Source organism: Megascapheus bottae, chromosome 33 (assembly GCF_031878675.1).
Source record: "Megascapheus bottae isolate mThoBot1 chromosome 33, mThoBot2.hap1, whole genome shotgun sequence".
Classification (NCBI taxonomy): domain Eukaryota; kingdom Metazoa; phylum Chordata; class Mammalia; order Rodentia; family Geomyidae; genus Megascapheus; species Megascapheus bottae.
This window is the reverse complement of record NC_143541.1, coordinates 5,253,778-5,281,677: the sequence shown is the minus strand read 5'-3', so window position 1 is coordinate 5,281,677 and position 27,900 is coordinate 5,253,778. Positions and strand designations below refer to the sequence as shown.

At 48.7% G+C, this 27,900-nt stretch overlaps 1 protein-coding gene across 3 annotated transcripts in view; it reads left to right on the top strand.

The window, feature by feature from the left end:
- Srgap3 (SLIT-ROBO Rho GTPase activating protein 3) overlaps positions 1 to 19,627 on the top strand; it is a 169,320-nt gene extending 149,693 nt beyond the window's left edge. For all 3 annotated transcript variants that reach the window (XM_090323892.1, XM_090323891.1, XM_090323890.1), the window contains 7 exons: positions 1,041 to 1,146; positions 1,347 to 1,574; positions 4,588 to 4,667; positions 6,939 to 7,119; positions 8,291 to 8,440; positions 10,332 to 10,659; positions 15,200 to 19,627. In XM_090323892.1, coding sequence (XP_090180018.1) covers positions 1,041 to 1,146; positions 1,347 to 1,574; positions 4,588 to 4,667; positions 6,939 to 7,119; positions 8,291 to 8,440; positions 10,332 to 10,659; positions 15,200 to 15,613 — 1,487 coding nt within the window. In that variant the 3' untranslated portion in view covers positions 15,614 to 19,627. The remainder of the gene's footprint in view (positions 1 to 1,040; positions 1,147 to 1,346; positions 1,575 to 4,587; positions 4,668 to 6,938; positions 7,120 to 8,290; positions 8,441 to 10,331; positions 10,660 to 15,199) is intronic.
- The last annotated feature ends 8,273 nt before the right edge of the window (positions 19,628 to 27,900 follow it).

Below are 27,900 nucleotides of genomic sequence, written 5' to 3'. Positions count from 1 at the left end.
TCTCAGTTTCTTTCCAACCCTGTGATTATACCAAAGAGAAGACATAACACATATACGTCAACTTCCTTTCTGAACACACAAAGCCAGGCTCAGTCTCTGGAAACATGGTAGGCAACAATGACTACCTATAATTTGGTAACTATATTTGGTTGCTCTTATTGTACAGTTGTCTCCTTCTGTGGTATTGGTTTCCAAGTCTAGTCCCTGATTCAACTGCTTTATGAGAATACTAAGTGAAAAATTCTAGAAATAGTTTATTTTTCAAAAACTTATTACACTGACTTAACATTGTTCTACTGTTAGCTACGGGGATCATTACTCTCTTCCTGTGCTTAACTTGTGGATTAACTTTGTCAGGGGTATGTGAATGTAGGAGAAAGTGGGGTTTACGTGGTTTGATACTCCACGCTGTTTCAGGCCCTGACTGTGGCCCATGGTCCCTGTTTCTCACTAACAGGTTAAGGTAAAATTTCCTTTTAAAGTAAATATCTTTATCCAGGCGTGGGTGGGTCACACCTGTAATCTTAGCTATACAGGAGATCTGAGGATCAGGGTTCAAAGCCAGCCCAGGCAGAAAACTCCGTGAGACTCTTATCACTACTCACATACACACAAAATCTAGAAGTGGAGGTATGGCTCAAGTGGTAGAGAAAACAAACAAAATATGCCCAGGGACATTGCCTAGGCCATGAGTTCAAACTCCCTGAACCCGCACAGGAAAAACAAACCAAAAAAACCCACAAAGCTCCTTCCTTGGCCTCCAACCATCCAGACTTCGCTCTCCCCAGGCTCAAAGGCTCGGCTTTGTGAGGTCTCTCTGCTGAAAGTCCTAGGATCCGTTCTGATTGGTTCTAGGTAGACCATGCTCTCACCTGTCCTGTGCCGAGGGCTGGGACATTTTGATGGTCAAGCCAGGATTGGATATGGACCCTCCAAGGGAGCTAGGCCCCATGGACTGATGTGCAAGGTGGGACAGCTGTCCCACTTGATGCTGTGCCCCCTGAGGAAGACTGGCACCCTCAAACCCTTCTATGTTACAGAACTGGAAAACCCAGCCGAGAGGGTGCACCAGATCCAGCAAATCCTCATCACCCTGCCCCGGGCGGTCATCGTGGTCATGAGATACCTCTTCGCTTTCCTCAACCAGTGAGTGCCTTGCTGACGGGCCCCTGTCTTGACCTCCTGTTGTTGGGAGAGGGTGTTCTGGCGCATTTGCAGGTGGTCCTGTGTTCACAGCAGAACAGTGAACCACCCTGGATTTGAGTAGAGTCCTCCCCGCAAAAGGCGGGGACCGTGAGGAGGACTGGCCTCTCCCAGGTGACTCGTGGGTACCTGCTTTCTCCTAGCCTCTCCCAGTATAGCGACGAGAACATGATGGACCCCTACAACCTGGCCATCTGCTTCGGGCCCACCCTCATGCACATCCCTGATGGGCAGGACCCCGTGTCCTGCCAGGCACACGTCAATGAAGTCATCAAAACCATCATCATCCATCATGAAGCCATCTTTCCCAGCCCCCGGGAGCTAGAGGGACCCGTATATGAAAAATGCATGGCTGGAGGGGAAGAATATTGGTAAGATGCTATGCCTCTTAATGTTATTCTCATCATCTCTGATGCTAACTAAATAATGACAAGCCCTCTCCCCGACACCTTCTGCTCTTAGAGCCTCTATTCTACATGCATTTTCTCATTTGAGCTTCATGTAGTCTTACGTGAGAGGGAGGTACATTCCTCGAGATTCTGTGGGTTACAGGGAGTAGAAATACAAGGTGTCTATGTCAAACATGAATGTGTGGATTTACTTAACTAAGAAGTCAGGTGTGAGTGGATCTGGGGGCCCAACTCTTACTGTCAGGATTTGGTCTTACAATCCCCATCCCTTAGCTTTGCTTTCTTCTATACTGGCTTCCTTCCCCTTGGTAGTTACAAGAGGATGTCTCACAACTCCAGCTTTGTAACCCATTCTCTGAGAAGCCTCAGGGGGGAAAAGGGCTTCTCCTTCCCAGGTGTTCCAGCTTAGGCCTGGGACAAGCTTCTGGAGTGTTCCACTCCAGATTGACGGTCGCTAGTTGGGTCATATTTCCTGAGACTGCATCCGGTCTTGGTCAACTTTAAAACCTTTTCAAAACCAAGTCTAGCCTTAATATGTGCAGTCAGGAAAAAAAAAGAACCAACTGAAGATGCAACGAAGGGGTGAGGGTAGGTAACAGTAATATACTATTTAGTTCAGAAAGCTAGAAAGAAGGAATCTCTCATCATTAAAAACTGATAAAGGGACCAAGGAGGTGGCTCAGCGCTTAGTATGCCTAAAGCTCTGGATTCAGTCCCTGTGCATACATCCCTCACCCATACTAGAAGAAAAGGATAAATGCTTAAGGAGATATGTTTGCCCCCAAGATTTTGTTTTATAGGATATACACATATCAGAACCCTACGGGGGAGGGGGGGTTGGAGATTGGCCTATTGGTAGAGTGCTTGCCTAGCATGCATGAAGATCCGGGTTCAATTCCTTCGTACCACATACATAGAAAAAAAGCCAGAAGTCATGCTGTGGCTCAAGTGGTAGAGCTCTAGTCTTGAGAAAATCCAAGGACAGTACTCAGGCCCTGAGCCCAAGCCCAGGACTGAAAAAAAGAAAGTTAAAATTTCTAATTAAAAAAAAAGAAGACTCCATGAAAAGAAATGTAGCAAAAGCCTGAAACTGAGCATACAAGCAAGAGAAACTCACCAAAGGCGGCTGCTGTTTCTTTATTCCCAGGAAGATGCACAGCTACAGCTGCAGGTTTCTACAAGGGAGGGTTTAAAAAATACAAAACAGCAACTGTTTTTAATCTTTCTCCCCTCCCCTACTTGATTTTACAGTATGGATATTGAGCTCAGGCCCTCATCTTTGCTCTGCCCCTTGAGCCATATCCCCAGTGCTTTCTCTTTTAATTTGTTTTTGAAATAGGGCCTAATACTTTTGCCTGGGTCAGCCTTCGATCAGACCACAATCCCCTTCTCTCCATCTCCCAGCCTGGGATTAGAGGCATGTACCACCAGAAAGTTTGGGTTTTGTTTTGTCTTATTTTTTATGTTTGAGACAAGATCTCTATATATAAATCTCCCAGGTTGGAATGTTTAGTGAAATGGGATGGGAAGATAGAGAATTGAGAGGCAGTGGGCTTCACAGGTTAGATGGAGCCAGAACCTTATCCAGGGGACAAGGAGAATTCTTCAGCACAAAGCTCACTTGACATTGCAAACAACCCCTCCTCTGAGAAGCCATCCCTGACACGCTGCTCATTTCTTTCCTACAACACACTGTTCTAGCTGACAAGTGTCTTATCCACTGGCTGGTTTCCTTGTCCTTCTCTGTAGAATGTGAGCAGTGAGGCTCAGGACCTTGTCCGCCTGACTTATCGAGGCAATCCTCCTGCCTAACACATGGCATAAAATCCTAGCTACTCAGGAAGCTGAGATCTGAAGATTGCAGTTTAAAGCCAGCCTGGGCAAAAAGACCAGAGAGGGACTCTTATCTTCAATTAACTATCAAAAAGCCAGAAGTGAAGCTGTGGGTCAAGGGATAGAGTGCTAGCCTTGAGTGAAACTGCTTAGGTCAATGCCCAGACCCTGAGTTTAAGCCTCATGACCAATACATGCACACACAGACACACAGACACACAGACACACACACACACACACACACACACACACACACACACGTGCACATGTGCGCAAAAACCTGACCAGATGACTATAAACTTCTTGGCCTCAAGAAGCTTATAATCTTAACAGCAGGGTTGAGATTGTACCAGTATGTGAATGACATGATTTGATCAGCATGGTCACATCTGCCAGGCTGTTCTGACCACCTGGACTGGCCTTCGTGTTTACACACAGAAGATGAAGCAGCCCTGGTTCTGCCTCTTCACCTTACGGGACGTGTTTGCACACCTGAAAGACAAGCAGTCAGGACTGGGGCACTGACTCTCAGTAATACAGGGGCCCTTGCTCTTCTGGGCAGGGTTTTATCATTGCTGTGTGGAGGAAGAAATTGTCATCCTCTCTCCACTACAGCAGAATTCTGGAGAGGGAAATTGGTAATGGACAGAAAGTTTTGAAGCTCCAGGATTCTAGAAACTACTTCATACTACTTCATCCAGGAGGAAGGTAGGAGGGCAAGAAAGTGCAAGAGTAAGTGAATCGGGAAGGGGGTAGTTTATCAGTCATTTTTACTATGGTCCTGTCATGATAAGTAATCCACTCCTGCTCTTACAGCATCCATCCATGCAGGCAGGCAGAGCGCTCCTGACCACATCACCTGCTCAACCCACCTCCCAACACGATTGCACTGGAGATGAAGTTTCCAGCACATGAAGTTTGGGGGACACACTTGTTCAAGATAGCCCAGCAAATGCCAGGGCTAGCACAAGCCTGACCAGGATATTCTGGGAAGCTTCTCCGCAGGGGATTAGGAGCAGGGGATATTATGTAGAAAAGACAGGATGAGATGCTCCAAGGCTGGCCCCTGCCAAGTAGGGACCCAGAGGAGTGTGAGGATGTATGGCCCCCCAACAAGTCCTTTTCTTGTGTTTGTTTGCAGTGACAGCCCACACAGTGAGCCAGGCACCATTGATGAGGTTGACCATGACAATGGCACGGAGCCTCACACCAGCGATGAAGGTGAGTGAGCTGGGATTCTGGGCTCAGGCCACCCATAATGCTGCTGCACACAGACCCAGCTCCCCAAGGCAGCAAGCCACCCTCAGAGCAGTCCAGGCCTGTCTTCCAGGAAGAGTGAGCGCACTGCAAGGGCCCATGGTATTTGAAGGGTCTCCCTTCACTGTCTCCTTTCGTTTTGTGCTGGTCCTGGGGCTTGAACTCAGGGCTCGGGGCTGGTACTCTATTACTTGAGCCACACCTCTGCTTCTAGCTTTCTGGTCATTAATTGGAGATCAGAGCCACACAGACTTTCCTACTGGAGCTGGCTTTGAACTATGATCCTTAGCTCTCTTTTTAAAATATAGGAGAGAAAATGGATATGATATCCACTCTGGATTATATTTACTTTTACATCGTTTTCATTTTATTTTACATGGGAAGGATCTCATGCAGCTCATGCAGGCATTCATGTCTAGGACCCACAGTAGTCATGGAATGCTTTTACACGGTCTGGAGATACTCCCCTCCCCCCACTTTGTGTAACTTGTATAGGGCTTGAACTTAGGGCTTTATACTCTCATTTCTCTTTTTCTCTCAAGGCTAGTCCTCTACCACTTAAGCCATACCTCTGCTTTTGGCTTATTGCTGATTAACCAGAGATAAGAATCTCATAGACTTTTCTGCCCAGGCTGGCTTCAAACTATATCTTATATCTTTGTTCTCAGCACATACTCTAAGAGAACAGGAAGGGTAGTTACTAGTGGTTTCTGGGAGCTGGGGAAAAGGCAAAACCAATAGATGGACTTTCACATTCCAGAAGGACTATTTCAGTTCTTAAGACAGAACTTGAACTCAGATAGTCTTAAGTTGCTTGAGATTATATAAACAGAAAATGACAGAGCTGGGGCCGGGGGTTTGGTCAGGTGGTAGAGTGCTTGCCTAGCATGCACGAAGACCCGGGTTCAATTCCTTGGTACCACATACATAGAAAAATAAAGCCGGTACTGTGGCTTAAGTGGTAGAGTTCTAGCCTCGAGAAAGCCCAAGGACAGTGCTTAGACCCTGAGTTCAAGGCCCAGGACTGACCAAAGTAATAATAATTTTTTTAAAAAAGAAAGAAAATGACAGAGCTGGTCAGCAGGAGGGCAAAAACCATAAGCCCATTGCTTAACCTGTTGTTGATCCAAGAAGAATAAATATTTTATGAGTAGTCATGTTTAAACTGTGACCCAAAGAATTCTTCCTCTCTCACAATAAAGTGTATGGATGAGACTGTATTCATATACTAGAGCTGCCCAAACAATATAACCAGATTGATTAACCATAGATCAGCTTTAAAAAAAAAAGGAGACAGTTTATAGTTCTGGAGACTAGACATGATAGAGGAGCTGCTTTAGGGCTGGTTTCTGTGAGGCCTGCCTCCCTGACTTGCCACTAACTAACTGAGTTTATGCACAGAGATGGCTCATGTCGCTTCCTTTTTTTTTTTTTTTTTTTTTGCCAGTCCTAGGCTTGAGCTCAGGGCCTGAGCACTGTCCTTGGGTTTTCTCAAGGCTAGAGCGCTACCACTTGAGCCACAGCACTATTTCTGGCCTTTTCTATGTATGTGGTACTGAGGAATCGAACCCAGGTCTTCATGCATGCTAGGCAAGCATTCTTACCTCTAGTCCAAACTCCCTGCCCTTCAATAGCACAGTGCTATTGGATTAGGGCTGCACCTTTAGAACTCACTTAGTGATACCTTAGTTCTTTTTATTACTTCATTAAAGACCTTATCTCCAAATATAATCACATCAGGTTAGGGCTTCAACCTAACTGAACTTTTTTCATAAAAAACACAGTGAACTTTGAAAATTTTGGTGACCCTTAAAAATTATATGCCACATTTTTCCCACACGCCATCTGTTTGACCTCTCAGAAATTTAAAAAACACTGAAAGTATTGTAAGTGGACCAAGAGGAAAGGGCGTATGGGAAAGAAACAGAACTTGATCTCAGGTGTAAAAAGAAAGAAGTTTCTTCCATTGGGTCTTAATAATTGTTAAAATATTGAGCACAAGAGGGGCAGTGGACGCTGCGGTATTACCAGTTCCCCGGCCATTCTGAGGCATCCAATGGCTTACCAGAGTCACGTGGTAGAAGGTGGATCCACCATCCCAAGGCCTGGCTCATCCAGCGTTCTCACTGGACACGCTGCCTGCCATCCTCATAGAAACCAGGGCCATGTGCGGGAGACTCCTGGGCTGGCCCTCTTCTGACCTCATGGCTGCTCTCTCACTTGATTTCCTTCCAGAAGTGGAGCAGATTGAAGCCATTGCCAAGTTTGACTATGTGGGTCGGTCCCCTCGCGAGCTGTCCTTCAAGAAGGGGGCCTCACTTCTCCTGTACCACCGTGCCTCAGAGGACTGGTGGGAGGGCCGGCACAACGGTGTGGATGGACTCATCCCTCATCAGTACATAGTTGTACAAGACATGTGAGTAGGAGTTAGGGCCTTCTGAGAAGAATGTGGTGATAGATTAATAATGTCTGGAGTGGGCAGTGGACTGGAACCACTAGACTGAATGCTGGCCATTTGTTCTCCCAGATACAATGTGCTTAATGTTCTGTAAGACAAGGTCACACGTTACCTTCCTCTAAATGGTAATCCACTTGCAAATGTGACTTGCTTATCCTTCGTAATATCAGGAGCTAGTGTTTAGTGCCTCTGGCCACAATCCAGCTCTATCAGACAAGCTCCAGAGCCTTCATCACCCGCCATGGTTCTTAGTACCCAGTGGATTTTCCCCTGTTCCTCTGCTTCCCAGTGGCCAGTGGCAGCTTACCACCTCTTCACTGTCCACTGTTCTCACTCCAGATGTGGCTCTGAAACAAACACACCCTGTTTCCAGTTAATGGAGCACTTCATGCTTTCAAGGGTTAAAAAGAATGTCTGCTTCCCAAATGCCTATCCCTATAGGATATCTCCCACAGCTGACACCTCCCCATCTTTTTGGGGCCATTGAAGTCTCCTCCTGTGGACATATTCCTGGCTCAGGGCAGCTGATGTGTCACAGAAACCATTGCTTGGTTCAGCTTCACAGAAGGCAACCAAAAGCCTGTGCTTTCGTGACAGAAGGAAAGGTCATGGGTAGACAAAGGACAAGGCCAAGCAAACAGTGAGAAGAATGCCCTAGTGGAGATCCCCAGGCCTCTGACAGCGTGGACAAGTCCCTGAAGGGAGGGAGCTATGGGAAGAGGCTAGCACGAGACCCCAAGAAGCTTGAGCCCGCTCGCAATTGTCCTGCCCCTAGGATGATGGGACAGTGATGGAAAGACACACCTCTTCTTTCCTTACTCTGTCCTGAACCACTTCTCCTATGGCTACATGGAGACTGAGAGACTTGGGTTCTGCTCAGCCTGTGTTTCTAGCACATACCTCCAGCATAGAGTTTCTCGTAGCCCAAGCGGCTGCAGAAAAGAACAAGCTAGAAAAGGGGAGGAAAGTAGGAATGGTGGGACAAAAGGGCGTCTCTTGCTAGAGACGGGCTTCCGGAGCCTTGTCCTGAGCACAGGTGGTGGGAAGGTGGTTCTTCCTGAGCTTTGGGCACAGAGCGCCAGGCTGGGGGGGGGGAGCCTCCGGTGACTCATGTCTCTCTTCTCACCAGGGACGATGCCTTCTCGGACAGCTTGAGCCAGAAGGCTGACAGTGAGGCCAGCAGTGGGCCACTCCTGGATGACAAGGCCTCCTCCAAGAATGACCTCCAGTCTCCCACAGAGCATATCTCGGATTATGGCTTTGGGGGGGTGATGGGCCGGTAGGAAATGCGGGTTCATTTTTTTTTCTTTTCTGTTAGTACCATGTGGGTTGTGTCTGACGTTGAGAGAAGCAAGAGAGTGGAAAAGAGAGGAAGGGACTGTTGTAGCCCTTGGCTCCCACAGCTGTGACGTTGGTGGGCTGGCTAGACCTGGCTCAAGAGAGCCAAGTCCGAAATGAGCCAGCTTTGTTTGGGTAGGGAGTGGAGAAGAAGAAAAGATGAACGTAGAGAATTCAGTGCTTTTTACTTAACAATAACAGGCCAGCCTGGGCTGCATAGTGAGCCTCTGCCTCAGAAATGGTAACGATGATGATGATGACGATGTGAGAGAGGAGTTGGCATATTTCCCTCCCCTCCCTGCACCTCCCTCCAGCTCTCTGTGGAAGACTTGAGTTGCTATACAGTATTTTAAAAATGTAAAGCAGCTCATATACTTCCTGAATTAAGCACATAAACAACTCCCACCTACTCATGTGGTGGGGAGATTGGTGCTCAGCTCTACCCACTTACTGGGCAGGAGCAAATCTGTCCATTTCTCCACATAGCAGGGGCAGGACTGAGTCATATGACCTTTCTATCTGCAAGTATCTGTACGTATCATTCTGGGGACAGGTTACAGTCCACCATATGCTGCTTTTTAAAAATATAAGTATAAAGAGAAGGACAAAGAAAAGAAAAGCTGATAGTTTCTCATTGCTTTCATTATCGGACTCAAAATGGCATATTCTGTGCTTCCACCAGTGGAAGGGTCATGTGACCAGTCCTCATGTGCTGGTCTTTGCTAAAGAGGCAAGCATCCATTTATGATTGTATTTCAGCTAGACTCCTTGTGCCTTTCCTCGGCGTGTTCTGTTCAGTTCAAGATGCTGTTAGATGATAGAATTGGGGAAGGGGGATGGAGGGCTGAGAAAAGTAAACCAAAAAGTCATGGTTCCCCAGCTCCTGGCAGGACAGTGTCTTTTGCTGCCTCTCTTTTCCTCTCCCTCTTCCCCCTCTCATCTCTTCCCTTCGTGTTCTTTCTCCATGCTTCTTCCTCAACCCTGTGCTTTGGTCCCTGCTGGGATGTCCACAGGCCTGCTAAGCTTGGCTGGGGGGGGGGGCATGGGGGCCAAAGTGTCTCTTACCACGTTGAACTTAGGCCCCATTCCCAGCACACCATCCTTCCCTGCCTCACTTCCAGCTTCCCCTTCCTGGCCCCACATCCTTTTTCCTCAAGGCATTTTCAAACCCACTCAAAGGTGGGCGATGAATAGAATGGATCTTCCAAAGAGCACAGGAAGGCAGATGGCAGACACAGGGCAGAACTTCCATACACACCTCTCAGAGCCTCCCTGAGCAGGGAAGCCATCCAAGTCCACATGCCAGGACCTGGCTTTCACTCTTCAAGGACTAGTTTTGTGGATCCAGGATTGGGAAAAGCCTGCACCCATCTGGGAAGCCTAGGGGTGGGGGTGGGGGGTGACAGCAGTGACTAGGTTTTGTTTCCCAGGGATTGTGTCCATGCTCACGGGGTGCTGGTTAACTTTTTGGTACAGTCAAGCCTCGAAGTGTCAGACCACTGAGAATCCCACTGGAATCATGGCGATGTCTGAACAACTTGCAAATGCATCACTACCCCAACTGCCCCTCACCAAAGCCTTTCCAGGGTGAAGTTCTCCTGACCTGACCTTCCCCTAGATGAGCTAGAGCTCCCTGCTTCCCCCAGGCAGGGCGAGCAGGTGCCACCACACCCTCCCTTGCCCAATTGTGCAGTGTGGCTGAACGAGGCTTCACTGTACCCCTCCTAGAGTAGCATGTAGCCGTGGCAAGGGGGTTGACTGGCCCATGCCAAGATGGCCAGGCCAGGGTTGACTTGTGCTCCGTGCCCCTCCCACCCCCTGGTCCTTTGCAGAGTGCGGTTACGGTCAGATGGAGCAGCCATCCCCAGGCGTCGAAGCGGGGGCGACACCCACAGCCCACCTCGGGGCCTGGGTCCCAGCATAGACACGCCACCCCGAGCTGCCGCCTGCCCCAGCAGCCCCCACAAAATCCCTCTCACCCGGGGCCGGATCGAAAGCCCCGAGAAGAGGAGGATGGCAACATTTGGGAGCGCCGGCAGCATCAACTTCCCTGACAAGAAGGCACTCTCAGAGGGGCTCTCCATGAGGTCGGCCTGCAGCTCCACCCGGCACAGCAGCCTGGGGGACCACAAGTCCCTGGAGGCAGAGGCCCTGGCAGAAGTAAGGGCCACAGAAAGCAGCCATGACAGCCAGGCCCCAGGGACAGCGGGTGGGAACTGCCCAGCGAGAAACCACAGCAGGCTTTGCCAGGCTCAAGGCGAAGACAGAAAAGGAGACCGTGGGCTGGCCTCCGCCCATGGCCTGGCCTTCCTACCCATGCAGGGGCTGGTTGGAGGCAGCCACCAATTTGGGTTCTCGTGGCTGAAGATTTCCCGAGCCCAGATTGGATGAGAGGGATAGGGAAGGGCTCTCCTCAAGATGTTACCATTCATTCAGTCATCTACCCATCTTTCACTCATTCTTCCATTCATTTATTAACACATGTTGCTTGAACATCTGTTACGATCATGGTAAGAGTCACCATACTGGGTGATGAAAGCACAACAAAAGCCTCCAACAGAGTTCAGTCCTGCCCTTGCAAGCTCACAGTTTAGAGAAGAAAGTGCTGTCAGCCGGGATACAGCACAGCCGTGGTATGGCGGGTAGGGTTAGGTTGAATATCTTTAAAGGGTGAGCAGTGGTATTTTGAGAGCCTGAGATGTAGGAATTCTACCTAGACCGTGAGAGCCCCTTGGGAAGACACAAGCTCAGACCCAAACAGTGGGTAGAAGAACTAAGTAGATGAATCTGGAAGGCAAGAATGTTCAGGCTCTTCCATGGTGATACTTTTTTTCTATTTAGATGAGAAATCTGTATGAACTTTTTTTTTACATTTATCAAATGAATAGGACTATACGTAAGGATTTGTTTAACTAGTTCCACATTTGTTTTTGATACTTCTATTTCCTGGAGTGTCCTTTATCTCTCTGTCTATGTCTCTTTTTCTCTGTCTGAAATTGGAGAGGCTCATTATGTGCCTTGTCCTGGTGTCATTTTCTGTTTAGGAGATAGCAGCCGGAGACCCCCAGAGCCTTGCAGTTAGTGAGAACTCTGTGGTGGAGCTGGGCCTGTGAGCTGTGTCTTTAGTGGAGTTCAGGTGGAATTCCAGGGGGTTCCCAGCACAGAAACAACTCATCAAGCCAGGCCACCAGTGGCTCATGCCTGTAATCCTAGCTATCAGGAGACTGAATTCTGAGGATCACAGTTCAAAGTCGTATCAACAGAAAATTCTGTGAGACTCTTAGTTCTGCTTAACCGGCAAGAAGCCAGAAGTGAGGCCAGATCGTGGTAGAGCACCAGTCTTGAGCAAAAAGCTAAGAGAAAGTACTCTGACCCTGAGTTCAAGCCCCAATACTGGCACAAAAAAAAGACAAGGAAGGAAGGAAAGAAAGAACTCATCAGCAGCTACAACTCCTACCCATAACATAGGTTCTGGCTTGGCTGCAACCCCCTCCAGAGGTTGACATGGGTCAAACAGAGTAGGCAGGCAATTTTGTCTTCCATTCTTGAGAAACAACACCCTAGCACCCACCATTATCTTCCAACTTACCCAGTCAGCATGAGGGGGTAAGCTGTGTAAGTCCAGGTCCAGACATTCTGAATTTAAACCCCAGTATGAACAAGAGAAAGAGGAGGACAAAGAGGAAGAAGCAAAGGAAGAGGAAGAAGGAAGAAGAAGAAGAAAGAAGGAGGAAGAGGAGGAGAGTAATTAATGCAGTCTAGAGTAGTGATTCTATTAGAAGGTCCCACAGCAGACAAGTCCCATAGGACACCAGTGAGGTGAGAGGACAAGTTCAGAGACCAATGTCACTTTTGGAATGCTGGTCTGACAAAGGTGAAGGGCTCAGATCCAAGGTTTTCTAGAAACATCCACTTCATTGAACTACACTGTCAATCTCCAACAGTCCTAACAGGGCCCACTCTGTCTCCCAGACTTCTTGAAATTTTATTTGCAGGGCATTTTGGAAGCCCAACCCACAGAACACATTGAGGGAGGGTTAAATGTGTTCTCTGTGTGCGATGCTTACAGAGCCCCTGACCCAACAGCTGCCACTGGAGAGCGCCCTTCAGTGACAGAGGTAAAAGAGCACTGTGGCAAGCTGTGCAATGAGGCAAGAGGACATGGACCAGCATAGGCTTGATGGCAGACTACAGAGGGGAGCTGGTGTTAGCAGATGGAGTTGGCCATTTGCCAGTGTCATCATGTCCATGAGGCTTTAGATCTCTCACCCAGCTGGACACATGCAGCTCTGTCATCGAGTGAGGCACAAGTGGCCGCCTGTCCCGCCCTGCCCTCCATCACCTTGCAGTTCTCCACCCGGCTGACCACTAATGCCAGGCTCCTGCCTAAACCACTCCTCTCCCCTTCCTCTGGCTTTCTATCTTTCAGGCTCTCACTTTGCTAGGGTAGGAGATGGGAGGGGCTAATTACATGTTAATGATTGAAGTTTCACCCTTCAGCTCACACTGGGCTCTAGCAAACAGAGGAAACAGCAGTATGAGATTCGCTGCCAGGATAGAGGGCATTGACGGGGCAGGTTATGGGGAGATGGGGAGGGAGCTGTGTCCCTGCAGGAGGGGATGTAGCAGGCAGGGAAAGGACCGTATTCTTTTTTTTTTTTTTTTTGGAGCATCACCAGCATCTGGAGATCCAAGTCTCCTTCTTAAAATTGCCAGTATTATAGGGAACTAGATAAATATCATAGAGGAACAAGACACCTGAGGTTAGTTATTAAGCAGTTTATTAGGACTGGGTGCTGGTGGTTCACACTTGCAAGACTAGCTACCCTCAGTTCAAAGCCAGCCCAGGCCGAAAAGTCTTCCAAGAGTTCATCTTCAAAATAACCAGCAAAAGGCTAGGCCGAAGGCCCGGCCAGAGTGCCAGCTAGGCAAGCAAGCTGAGTGTGAGGCTTCCTTGAGTTCAAGCCCTAGTACCACCAAAGAGAAAAAGGAAGGAGAGAGGAAATAAAGGAAGAAGGAAGAGAGGGAGGGAGGAAATAAATGAAGGGAAAGAAAAGGAAGGAAGGGAAAGGGAAGGAAGGGCAAGCATCATTTGGGACAGTAGGATAAGCCAGAGCCTGCCATGAACCCTGACGTGGCCAGCCTGGGCCATCGCGGCCCCCAGATGGCAGCCTGCAGACTGGAGAAGGGGAAAATGTAGGAAACTCAGAGGGCGGAAGCCAGCCACAGCAGTTCTAGGCTTCAGTTGTACCGGTCTCACCAGATTCGTGCATTTCTTTCAGGGCTGGTCTTGGGATTTGCAGAAGAGCTAGCAGGTCTTCATAGCTCCTGTTTCTCAATGAGGCTGGCGCCATGCCTGTCAGCAAGGGTGTTAAGCAGTGGCCCTGTTGTGTCTTCAACAGCCACACTGGACTCCGGGCTGCAGCCTGAGCAGGTCCTCTTGCATTAGCTGGATGCAGAGCCTGCCCGGTTCCCATCACATGAGTCAAGGCTGGGCGCTGAGGGTTGAAGAATCGCTCTCTGGTAGTTTCCAAAGCGTCATTCTATCCATCTTCTCATTCCATCTCCACCATGAATGTGGCCTGCGACAGGCCCACCAAGTGCAGGGCTGTGCTTAGGGAAGTGGGGGCTCTCCCGAGGTGGGTGATACAGCCAGCAGGTGCTGTGTGGTCTTTCCTCACCGTCCAGATGCAGTCCTGTGTCCAGCTTAGGGACTGGATGCTGGCAAAACCATTTGGTGACATGCCCAAGCTGGCCTGGAAGGTCAGACTCTCATTGAGAATGCTCTCATGCTGATGAGCTCACAAATGTAATTACAGCCGGGGATTTCAGGCAGTAAGAATTCTTGTAGCATTTGAGAATCTCCACTTTTTGTGTTAAAGGTGATGTTTTCTGATCATACGTTAGAGACAGAAGTCACATTTTCTCCATCTTCAATGAACGTTGCAAGCATCCTGATGTTCCCCAGAGGCAAATAATTTTTTTAGCCTTTAAAGTTGACATATCATTGCAAAAAATTATGGGGTACAATGCCTAGGTAAGGCCAATTTTAATACCTATGGTCCTTTTATGCCTGACTATGGCTAGGTTCTGGGACTCAAGCCAGATTCCCTTGGTTTAGGATGGGGCTGTGCTGCTAATTAGCTGAATGGCCCTGGGCAAGTCATTTAAGCAGTCTGAGCTTGTTTCCTCCCCTGTGAGCGGAGTGTAGCTGTTCCTTTCTTGTGGATGTGAGGACTGAAGAAATGTTAGTGGAAAGAGTCTGGGTTTTGGTGCTCAATGTTTGGTACTGTACCACTGTGATTGTGACCGTTATATCTGAGTGCTGACCATATTGTCATCCTGCATTCTTTGTGGAGATTGTATTTCACACATTCACCAACGCTCTGAGGTTCTGAACAGTAAGTTACCTGAGATCCTAGAGCAAAGAAGTGGCAGATCCAGCGTTAGAACTGCCGCCTGTCTTCCTGTCTTCCCACTGGTTGGCCATGTCTCTGTGAAGTCAGCTTCTGAGCAGGTCAGGGGGCAGAGTTGGACCCCCCCCCCCATTCTCCCACTGGGTTATAAGACATCCTGGGGACCTGATCCTCCCTGAGGCTCACGGCCTCCCCCTGCCCCAGGAAGGCCCACGGCTGGTCAGCAGCCTGGGAGGACACAGACTGTCCCTCCACCCTAACCAGAGTGCTGTCTGTGTCCCCAGGACATCGAGAAGACCATGAGCACAGCTCTGCACGAGTTGCGGGAGCTGGAGCGGCAGAACACCGTGAAGCAGGCGCCGGATGTGGTGCTGGACACCCTGGAGCCCCTCAAGAACCCGCCGGGCCCCATCAGCTCGGAGCCCGCCAGCCCCCTGCACACCATTGTCATCCGAGACCCCGACGCCGCCATGCGCCGTAGCAGCAGCTCCTCCACGGAGATGATGACCACCTTCAAGCCCGCCCTGTCCGCCCGCCTGGCTGGTGCCCAGCTGCGCCCTCCTCCCATGCGGCCCGTGCGCCCTGTGGTCCAGCACCGGTCCAGCAGCAGCAGCAGCTCGGGCGTGGGCAGCCCGGCCGTGACGCCCACCGAGAAGATGTTCCCCAACAGCTCCACGGACAAGTCTGGCACCATGTGACCTGCAGGCCAGGCGACACCACCACGGGCCCCCACTGTGGCCTGCCAGGGCCTGGGGGGCCTCGGAGGGCAGGGCCCAGGAGTTCAGCCTGGAAGGGTGTGTGTCTGTGGAGGGCAGGGGCCCAGGCATTAGCTGATGCTCACACTCATGCACAGCCCACAGACCTCTCCTGCACAGCCGCCTAGAGGAATGCTGGAGCAGGAGCCACCGAGGGTAGCCATTCCCAAGATCCGGGCAACATGCTAATAGCCTGGCCTGCCCATCACCACTGGAAGAATATTCTCTCAACATTCTCTCTGCATATGGATCTATATGTGTGTGTGTATATGCACATGCATATGTATCCATATATATGTATGTATATGTCTGCAGGCGTGTGTGTATATATATTTATGCATCTATATACATATACTAGATCTGAACGTACACACATGCTAAATGTATATAGTATCTCCTTTTTCTTTTTATGAAACTTAGATTTACCTCAGACCCATGCCACCAAACGTCTCCCACTGAGTTATTTGGTGGGATTTGCAGGGACTTTTCTGGGAGAACTTAAGAGGGCCCACAGTAACTGCAAATGAAGCAATATACCACTAACCTGCAGAATAACAAAGACAGAAACAGTCTCCCACTGTCTCCAGAAGTCGTGGCCTTCCAGAACAGTCTGCCCCCCAAGGGCAGGGTGGGGCATGGGGGTACCCCAAGCAGGCTGCTTCCAGAGGTGGGGAACCCCTCATAGAAAATCCTTCGTCTACCCCAGAGACCCTGATCTTCCACTCGGAGGCCAAAGGCCAACTCTGTCCCCAAAAGCCCGGGAGGAATTGGTAAGAAGTCCCCTGGCCATGGCACCCTGTATTTGCCTGTGGAATCGGGACGTGGGATGGTGACCCCTAAGTCTCACTGTAGCACAGTACTGTGTGTGGTCAGGGTGGGAAGGGGAAGAACAAGACAAAAACAGCGATGTGGAATACTTCAAAACCTAGAGATGCTTTAGGAATAAATCTGTGGTAACTGTAGAGGTTTAACTTATATCATCTTCAAATATTTAATTTTCTCTTTTCCTCGTTCTGCTAATTATACTGTGTCAGATCTGGAACTAAGCAGGCAAGGAGTCATTGAGTCACACTGTCTTCATTTGACACCAGGCCATGGTAGGCCATGAGCCAACACTGCCCCATCAGACCGGAGGCTGAGGTGGACAAGTCTTGGCAATTTCTTCGCTAGAGATCACCGTTTAGTTGAGCTTATGCCGGGGAAAACAGCCTCCTGTCCTCTCCCCTTCCTCCATGTTCTCCAGAGCATTTAATGTGGGTGAAATGATAGAGAAAGGAGGGCTGTGATTTTCCATGGTAAGGAACGAGGCATGTTGCCTCTTCGCTGGGAAAAGGCCTTCTGAGATGCTCTCACTTGAGTCCATTTTACCTCTTGTTCTGATGTCTCCATTTCCCAGAGACAGGCCGCTTCTGGACAGGAGAGCACGGGCGAATCCCATCCTAACAGGGCCACTTGTATTTATCCCTTTATGCTAAGCCTAGGGGCTCTACCCTATTTTCCTCTCCTCTCCCCTCCTCTCCTCTCCTCCCCTCTCTTCCCTCCCCTCCCTTCCTCTCTTCTCTCCTCTCCTCTTCTCCTTCTGAGGGTTGGAGTCAAAGTCCAGAGCCTCAGTCCCATTCTTCCATAGCAGCTGCATGGCTCACTGTGGCCCTCCACCTTATTCAGCTTCACACTGCTGCCCCAAGAGTGTGAAGATCTGGTGTAGGTGAGGTAGCCAGGGGGGTCGGAGGAGGAGGGGGCTGGAGGACGCTGTACAATACTGGTGCTCCTCTGCTCAGGAGGAAACATAGGCTGTCAGACCCAAAGCCATCCAGACCTTTGGGAATCTCCCAATGGCATTGAAGCACTAGGCAATAGAATTTTCCTAGCAGCTCACTGAGAGCCCGGAAGCATGGACCCCGGGCACCCATGGATGCTGAGAATGCCATCAAAGCACTTCCTCCCAGAACATTCCGTTTCCTCCCTCCTTTGGGCCTATGGTAAATCACTCGTACCTGGGTGTGTGGGGCAGTCACTGTCTCTGTCCTACAGAACTGACTTGGAGACCACAGAGTAGAAGGAGGCCTTAAGGATACCAGTGAGCGACCCATGATGAACTTGACCTACAGCCAGCCGCCCTGCTCTTGTAGCTCCCGGGAGTGAAGGGCCAGCTCTGTGCTGCTTTTCAGCACAAGAAGATACCCCAGTCACTAGTTAAGGAGAGTAAGACCCCAGGGTATGCTGGGACCTGGCCAAGATTCTACAGATGGCTGAGAGCAAAGTTCATACCAGGCTCCAGAGGTCACTCATCAGCTAGGATACAGTTCCCAGGCTTCAGTCACCTTCCAGGCACCATGCAACATGTTCTGGCTGCAAGCACCACCATAGTCAAATCGGTTGCCTGACACCTGCAACATCAGTTAGGCTGTGTGGATTTTTCTCTGAAATGGTGATTCCATTTTTCCTTACTGAACACAGACCTGCCTTTCCCTGAATTGTCTGTAGGCAGAGCCTTAGCTGTTTTCTTTAAGCAGCTGTTTCTTTTTTTTTTCCTTCTCCATCAGCAAATGGCTGAAGAGTTTACATGGAGGGAAGCATGCTTTACCATTCCCCTTTCCTCCAGTCCCAAAGCTGAGCCTTGGGGCAGATAAGATGGAAAAATACTTTCCTCTCCACTCCCTTCCTCACCACCACCTTGCATGTCTCTGCCATGTTGCACCATCCACCCAGCCTGTCACTGTCCTGTGACCCTCGGCTTTCCCTTCCCACCTCCTGCCTGTCTTAGTCCACTATATATTGCTGTATTTGCTTCAATGCTGGAAAGTAACTGTTCAAATGTGAAACTGTAATTTAAAAAAAAAGGCTACAATTATGGCCAACACCACTCACCAAATCTTTGCACCTAGTAGATAGATTGATGTAAAAACAAATACCAGAAACCTAAGTGTACAGTAAGTGGGGAGGGGGGATAGTTACCTAGTTAGTAGTTCTCAATATAGCCACTTGTGCAAGGCGAGGTGTTGGCTACTTGTTCATCGCCACCACTGAAAGCTGTGCAGACCAGTTAGTTGATAACGGGCATTTGTTTTCTCTTTTCTTTTGCTCCATGGAATGACTTCTTAACCTTTGACTTATCCCCAAGGTCAAGCCTTCTGTCTTTGTGTATAAGCGACGTTCAGTCGAATCTAGGAATGAACCAGCAAGATGTTCATTGCAAACTGACCAAAGACAATTAATTCCTGGTCTAATTTCCTGAGTCTATGGCCCAGCCGCCGCTAAAGACCTTTCTTGGATAAAATTGAAAACAAGCCGTGCTTCCAGCCCACTCTCCCTCCTCTCTCCGCCCCCCTTTCTTCTCTTAAAAGAGCTGCTCTGAGCTTTGGGGAGTGGATGAAAACTCCCTGTCTTTCCTTGTTTTCAGTGCTAACGTTTTCTCACCTTGAAGCGCCTTTTGAACAGGACAGAGCGCAAAATCGGAAGAAAGTATGGGCTGGGGGAAGAAGAAAGACTTTGTGGTTAGAGTCTTCTCCCTGAAGTCACTAAGCCAGGGGTCAGGAGAGACATGGATTCCCAAGGGACGGCAGGTTTCTATCCAATGATGAGATCAGAGTGGGACAAGACAGAGGGAAACGGAACCGTCCTTTGGCTCCCTACCGGCTGGACCCAGCAGTTCAGAGATCTGCCTTACAGACACTTAAAAGTGGTGTGTGGTGTCGGCAGGGGAGTCCGTGGAGGAGGGGCGAGGCTGTGCTCCTTCTGCCCGACGCCCTGGAGTGCCTTGTTGGGTGTTTGTCTTTCTCCTTCAGGGGGTGAGGCTGCAGCAGGCTTCTGGGGACCTGGTCCTCCTCCGTGCATAGCGCAAGGAGAAACTGCAAGACTAACTTCCTCGCAGTCTTTCTATCCCTAACTCACACGGGGTTGGCTGCACATCAGAGCCAATGCCTCTTTCTCCTGCAGAACCCGCACAGGGAAGAGTGGCAGTGGGGCCTGGTGCAGGACTGGGAGGCACCTTGCGAACTGGGGAGGGAAAAGGCAGAAAGGAGAGCCGGGTGTTGCTTCCTTGATTTTCTGCTGTGCAGAGCTAATGCTGACGCTTCATGTCAACCTCCCGGGTGCTGGGGGGGGGGTGTGTCTCCTCTCTTCCCAAGAGAATTCCAAGCAGAAAATTCCACACTTCACAAAATTGCCCAGGGGTGTGTGGTGGGGGGAGGACTTTGCTGCCAGGCAGAGTCATCCGAGTCCTCTCTGAGGTTGAACTGCCATCCTCTGGGACTGGCCAAATGGCCATTGCTGCCCCTTGCTGACCCCTCCCCCTTCCTGTGTGAACTGTCCCTGGCAAGCAGCAGTGCTGTCCCTCGAGCCAGCTCCAGCTGAGGGCACTCCCTTCCCTTCCTTAGACAGAGGTCCATCCTGGCTCGTCCTGCTGCTCAGGCCCTGGTTCTTAGCACCACGACTGTTTACATGGTTTGGCAGTAGGTTTCGTTCTGATTGCTTCAGAGTGGCTGGTCTCTTTCGTTTCCTTTGGTTTCCTTCCTCCCCCAGTTCCGACAGAAAAAAACCGAAACCACCCTAAGAAATTGCTGGTTGCCTGTCCCCGTGTGACATAAGTGTCACCCTCTTTCCAGTATCATCTCTACTTTACAACCAAACGCCCGTCCTATAGAGTGTCTGATTGGATCCTCTGTTGTGTATTCTGATGGTGCCTGCTGGTTTGATGTGGAGCTATCCTGTGAAATAAAACAGCTTAACTTTTCTCAAACATGCACTGGTTGTTTGGGGATGGAGGCAAGACGTTGGGGATATGGTGTCGATGGCGAGGTCCCATCAGACTGCAGTTCTGCGTTCTGCTGCATGCTTCTCCCATTGACCACCCTGGAAATATGGCCTGGAGATGTCCTTGTGCTTAGCTCCAACAAGGTGTAGGTCAAGGTTGAGAGGGGAGCGCTTCAACTGGAGGGCGGATGGAAGCAGGTGGCTTTGGAATGGCTGCAGAGCCACCCGGGCTGGACAAGGCAAAGGGAAGGCTAAGAGGACCAGCAGCTGTCATCCTCTCCACACACTTAAGATAAGTTCCCAGAGGCCTGGGGTGCGGATTTCTAATCCCATACTGCTGCATTTGTTGCCTAATATTTGTCACACAGCCACCTGGAATTTTCTAAGAAATGTGTGGGCCAGGGCTCTTATACCAGTACACACAAAAGTGTGTGTGTGTGTGTGTGTGTGTGTGTTAGTGACCACTCATTTCTGTCTCTGGCCCTACATTAAACCTTAGAAAATTTGTATTTTATGCAACTCTTAAAACAGCCATATGAAATGGGCATCATGAACACAGTCTATACTGAAGGCTAAGAAAGAGAGAGGCTCTGAACATGGAGGATGGCTGCCCAGGGATCGCTTAGAAAGTGCAGTAGCCAGAAGTTTTCAGTCTGAGTAGGTCATTCCATCACTCTGCTTTTTGCAGGACCATCCCTGGGCTTGGGGTCCCTTGCTGCCTGCGGCAAGCTCAATTCCATAGCCTGAAGGCCCCCAATCTACACTTTGCAAAAGAGCCCCAGTGACCGTTTTTACCCAAATCACCACCTAGTGGTGGCTTCCTGCGAAGTCCAAACTGCTAGAAAAACTAAGAACCTACCGTCTATAGTTAGTCTGTAATCTGTTTTATAGTGCTCATGTTAGAACCCAAATTAGAAGTCTTTCATTCATTCATTCATTCATTCATTCAACAAGCAAGCATGAAACTTTTTTTTTTTTGTGGGTCATGGGGCGCTGTCCCTGAGCTCTTCAGCCCAAGGCTACCACCCTACTCTTGAGCCAAGTCCCACTTCCCATTTTCTAGGAGTTAATTGGAAATAAGACTCTCAGGTCCTTTTGTGCCCCGGCTTGGCTTTGAACCTTGATCCTCAGATGTCAGCCTCCTGAGCAGCTAGGGTTACAGGTGTCAGCCACCATGCCCGGCTATGAAACTTTTTTTTTTTTTTAATGTACTTTGTCCTGTTAGCTGTTAGCTGAAGAGATCCAGTTTCTACCTTCCAGTTCTCAATCCTTTCACAGTCAAACTGCACCAATTAATCAACCCAGAAATATGAAATAACTTTGACTTGATGAGTAATAAAAGTGTCTCTAGGGCCAAGAGTATGGTCTAGTGGCCTAGCAAACATGAAGCCCTGGGTTCAATTCCCTGGTACCACATACACAGGAAAAGCTGGAAATGGTGCTGTGGTTCAAGTGGTAGCCTTGAGAAAGCTCACCGACAGTGCCCAGCCCCTAAGTTCAAGCCCAAGACTGGCAAAAAAATGTCTCTAACCCACAAAGGGCAAATTTTGACTGTCCATTTTCCATGTTTCTTCCAAAGCATAGTCTATAGTGTCTGCTTGCTGGATGCATCACTTAGAGACATTTCAGCATCACAAATGAGAAAGCATCCATTGCAAACAGCCCTGGCCTGGGCAAAAGAATGTTTTAGCTCCTATACCTGGCTTTGAGCCTCAGTCTTCAGCTCTCTGCTTCCTGAGCAGCTAGGATTATAGGCATGAGCCACCAGCACCTGGCTCATAGATTTGTGTTTGAGGAGAAGCAGGCTAAGATGCAGCAGAGGGAGGCAAAGAACTCCCTTGACCCTCGGGGCAGCCAGAAAACCCGGCCCGAGTCCAATCCAAGACCTGGCCTTGGGTCTTAGCCTGAACTATGAGGGAAATCACTCCAGATTGACCTGCAGCCTTCTTTGGCTGCCAGAGTCATATGGCCACTTCACTGTGGCCCACGAGGTCTGACACATCCTGTCTCATTTCCAACTCACAAGATCACATGCCTAGCCTGAGCCAATCACTAAATGGGGAAGGCAGGACTTACTGTATTGGCTGGCCTGGCCATTCTTGGGCCAGAGGATGGGTCAGATTAGCCTGACCAGGTGGTTGGAAGTAGACAACAGTGATTTACTAAAAGGACAAGATGGGCTCTATGCCCCAAAGTATGACATGGGATAGGCAAACTCCCAGGAACTTTCCACAGCCACACCCCCAGGGGGCGCCCTTGGGAAACATTCGGAGCAGGATTTTAAGGGAATACAGTTCCCCTGGTAGATGCAAGGGACATTTCAGAGGCCAGACTCCTGGGTGTAGGTCCTCCCCTTCTTTCTAGCAGAAATATCTCAGGAAAGTTTTCCTCTCCAGAGTAGGGACAGCGGCGTTGCCTGCCTCATAGCCCTGTTGCTGGGCCATTGGCTGGCACAGAAAGCTCACTGGATGACTCTTAGAATGCGATCTTGCCTTTGGAGAATCCCAATCCCAGCTCTCCACTCCCAGAGCCGCATCTGTCATTCAGGCCTTGGGGGCTTGGGGCCTACAGGTAAATGGGTCAGTGATGGTCTACTTGTGTTTCAGAACCCCAAATGACAGCAGTAAGTAAACATGCAACTTGCACATCCATTTACAAAACCATAGTTTGTAATTGCCAGGCCCTGTTTGACGCAATCTATCTGAATTATTTCATTTTTGTTTCCTTCTGAAGCTGCTTGTGAGGTGGCAAAAAAGCAGGGTTGGGGTGAATCCTAGGGTTAGGGTGAATCTGACCCTGTACCTGGTCAGAGCCCATTCAAAATCTGTTACATGAAAAAAACGAGGTAAAAACGAATTATGCGTAACAGGGTACATTTATTTTTCCTTTGCTTGAGCATGGGCCTAGCACGATACTCTGCTGCCCCCAGGAGGTCATTTTTAAGATGGCAAGCAAGGCGCACATCTATCAATTTTGATGACAAATTTCAAATTATTAGTTAACCCCTTGTATGTCATCTAGATTTAATATCTCTTAAAAATTTTCATGTTTTCTTCACTTTTTTTGTTAGTCATGAGGCTTGAACTCTGCTACCCCTTGAGCCACAGTGTCACTTCTGGTTTCTTTTTTTTTTTTTTTTTGCCAGTCGTGGGCTTAAGCTCAGGGCCTGAGCACTGTCTTTGGACTTTCTCAAGGTTAGAATTCTACCATTTGAGCCTCAGCACCATTTCTGGCTTTTTTCTATGCATGTGGTACTGAGGAATCGAACCCGGGTCTTCGTGCATGCTAGGCAAGCACTCTACCACTAGGCCAAACTCCTGGCCCCACTTCTGGTTTCTAATGGTTAATTGGAGATAGGAGTCTCATGGACTTTAGTGCCTGGGTTAGGTTTGAACCACGATACTCAGATCTCAACCTCCTGAGAAGCTAGGATTACAGGCGTGAGCCACCGTGCCCCGCTCCACTTTTTCATTTATCATCCTTTGCTTCCCTTTTTTGACTTTTAGATAAGTAACCTATAGTTATAGTATTTAACCTGAAATACATTCTATTTCTAAAAATGGTATTTTCTATGTGACAATTCCATTATCAGAACAAACAAATGACAAATTATCAAAGTTATCTAACACTTCATTCATATTCAGATTTTTCTGGATTGTTCTAAACAGTGTCCTTTCTCAAATAGATTATTTTCTTCTCAAAATCCAGATCCAGCCACAGCGTTTCCATTTTACAGCTCTTTGGCTGCTTCCTAGAACAGTGGCCTCTGTTCATGAACTGTCAAGATCCAGCTTGTTTTGGGGTAAGATCTGTAAAGCCCGCGTTTGTCTCACTGTTCCCTTAAATGGTGGTCCACAGCTCCGCGTACTGGAGGAAGTCAGATCTACTGAGCGAACTCAGATTAGATTTGGTTTCACCATTCTGGATGAAAATGCCAGCTTCTCACCTAGATTATAGCCATTTGTCATCTGTGTATATGTCACACATATTGGGAGAGGTGTGTCCATTTCTGGTCATCCTTCAAAACGCTGCTTCTCTCTCATGAGCAACAAGGGAGCTGTGAACTTGGAGCCTCACAAATGCCATGTTCCCAACACCTGTCCAGCTAATGGCTTTCGTGCCCAGTGAGAATCATTGCCTCCAAGTGAGAAATGAGGTTGTCAGAGGTTATCATTCCTTCTGTATTTATTAGAATCTTTCCTCACCAAGGGAAAATCTTTCAGAGTTTTCTTTTACATCATTTGCTATTTATGACATTCTTATTTATTCATATATTTTTTTTTTTTGCCAGTCCTGGGCTTGAGCTCAGGGCCTGAGCACTGTCCTTGGACTTTCTCAAGGCTAGAGCTCTACCACTTGAGCCTCAGCACCACTTCCGGCTTTCTTCTATGTATGTGGTACCAAGGAATCGAACCCGGGTCTTCATGCATGCTAGGCAAGCACTTTAACCACTAGGCCAAACACCCGGCCCCTATTTATTCGTATTTTTTCAGGCACTTTGTTTCTGTCCTGGCCCTACTCTCTTTCTCTCTCTCAGGCCAGTCTGGTCTTTTTAGGGAGACTTTGTCTCACAAAACAAAGGATTTGGGTCTGGCTCGGTGTAGAATTCTTGCCTAGCATTCAGAAAGCTCTGAGTTCGATTTCTAGTATGTAAGGAGGGCGGGTGTGGGGGGGGGTTGATGTACAGGGAAGAAAATAAAAAGGGAAAAAGACAGGGCAGGAAAGAGGGGGCCTAAGGCTTTGAGCTCTTTAATATCCCCCTGACCCAAAAAGACCTCAGAGGGAGAGGGGATGGAGGTGGGGGGGCAGATGCAAAGAGGCCCTTGGCAGAAGCTCAGGGCTTCAGGGGTTCCCAGAATGAGCCCAGGTCAGGCCCACACTCAGCGGGGAGAATACTTCCCTACTAAGAGTTGTTAGCTTTCACACAAAAAAAATCAGGATGCCCAGAAAAACAAACACCTTTGAGTTTCAGACAAATAAGAACAATTGTTTAGTATAAACATGTCCCGTGCAATATTCAAGACACACTACACTTAACATTTAGCAAAATGTCTGTTCAAATTCTCTGGGCATTTTTTTTTTTTTCATGCAGAATTCTTGCTTGGTGCTAAGTGTTGTGGCAGCCCACTGAGCACTTAGCCTGCATTTGTAAAACTATGGAACATTTCAGGGCTGGGAGTTTGGCCTAGTAGTAGAGTGCTTGCCTAGCATGCATGAAGACCCGGATTCTATTTCTTGGTATTACATACATAGAAAAAGCTGGAAATTGTGCTGAGGCTCAAGTGGTACAGTGCTAGCCTTGAGAAAGCCCAAGGATAGTACTCAGGCCTTAAGCTCAAGCCCAGGACTGACAAGAAAAATAATGGAACATTTTGTTTTTATTTCTGAATAGAGAAAGTACAATTTCTTTATTCATCTAACAGAAAATCAGATTCCCTAGAAACAGCAGCTTGTTAGAGGAGAATGGCTCTTGAGGATGAAGAGATGGGATGAGAGTGAGACGGGGGGCTTCTAGAATCTGCTGGTGCCCTTGAGTTTTCCTTCCCAGGCCCAGAAAGGGCCTGGGGTGGTGTCTAGCTCTCAGGGTGCCAGAAGGAAGATGACAGGAGGAAAAGATCTGTAGGAATGTGAGATGATTTGGTAATTCATCTGTTCATTCACAGAGGAGCTGCATAGTGCTGCCCTAGAGGTCTTCCATCGATGGCGAGGTGAACTAAGACTCAGACCAATAAGGGATGCTGGTTTCCGAGTCTGTCTTTGGGTTATATGAGGAATACATTTCTTCCTTCCAACTCTTTCCTTCTTTCTTCTCCATTCTTACTCTTTTCCCATATTATCTCTCATTCCTTACCACCTTCCCAGTTATTTGTCACCTTGAACCTAATTACACTGTATCCAAATAGCCCAGTAAAGGAAAAACCCTGGCCTAGGCATATGGTCTGAGATCCATACTGTCCAATAGTATCCTACTTAGCCTGGAGTTCATTTGCATGGATGTTTCTGATTGGTTGGCACAAAGCCACCCTCACCCCTTTCTCTACTCATCTTCGTGTTGTAAGCCCACTGTCCTGCATCCTAGGATTCTTAGACCCCTCTGCCTTGTGTGCCTTTGTCTCCATCTCTTGTGGTTTGAGGTTAAAAGACCCAGGATCAAGCCTGAATTTTGCTGCTGACAAAATTGCATGATCTTGTGTAAGTCCTTCTGCCTGAGAAGCAGTTCTTACATTATAAATGGGAATAATGTTCACCATGAGGTCTTTATAAGGATATTCTGCATTGATTAATATGGACTATGAAACCAGACTACCCGAGTTCAAATCTTTCTTCACTTACCTGGCCAGATATCCTGGACCAATACTCTGTTTCACCCTCTCTGTTAGTTGAATCTGACTAGTAACTACTAATAAAAAGCATGTACCAGTTAGAATAGTGCATTGAATGCAAATACCTATACAAGTTAGCTGCTATTGTAATGGATACTTAAGTCTGTGGCCCAAAGGCTGTTACTGTAATTATCACTGTCAAATTAGTGTTTGGGTACAATCACCTACAGCTCTGGTTCAGGAGCTAGTTTTGTTATATATAAAAAAAACATCCACTGAAGTGGTTCTGTGGCTCAACATGGTAGAGCACTAGGCTTGAGCAAAAGAGCTCAGGGACAGAGCTCAAGCCGTGAGTTCAAGTCTCATGACCACCACCGCCGCCAAAAAATACCAATAAAAACCAGTGAAGCCTGAACTTAAGTGTCATGTCCACATCAGTGACAAGAATCACCTCTGCCTACTTCCCAGGAAAGCTGTGCCTGGCTCATTTTAAGCATTAAAAAAAAAAAAAATCAAAAATCAAACTGTTGAGTTTCACTGATGAGTGGACCAACCAAGGCCCTGGGGCCACATCTGTGATCAACTGAGGCCCACAGGCTAGGTGTGTGCTGGCCAGCGCTCCCTCTCTTTGTGAAGACACCAGTGTTTGCCTCCAGTACCCAGTGCCAGCTATCCCCGTTCTGACAGATCACACCTGTTGACCCAGCACTTCCCAAATATCCCGGGCTCCTGCATGCTGAGACCCAGAGACGTGTCCCCTGCAGCCCTTTGCAGCTGAGAAAGCCACATCTCTGGGCCTGTAGACTCTGATCATTACCTACTTTCCTGGGTTGTGACAGGATACAACTGTTGCCTAGCTGGCTTTGGTTGTATCCGCCAAGACCCCCTGGCAGGCGGCGGACTCAGCGAGCACCGAGGCCGGGGGTTCGAGGCCAGCCTGGCTCAGCACCCTTCCCGCACAACCAGTATGTGTGTCAGTCCCGGGGTCAGCACGAATCCAAACCAAAAAAAAAACCAAACCTCCCCGTCTAGTTCGCAGCAGATCGTTTCCGAGATGGAGGAGCCCGTCCGTGCAGAGGGACAGGTTTACCCCGGGAAATAAGGCACAAGACGCGGGCTGGTTTGTGGCTGACGCGCTACTTCCGTCGGGAGAGG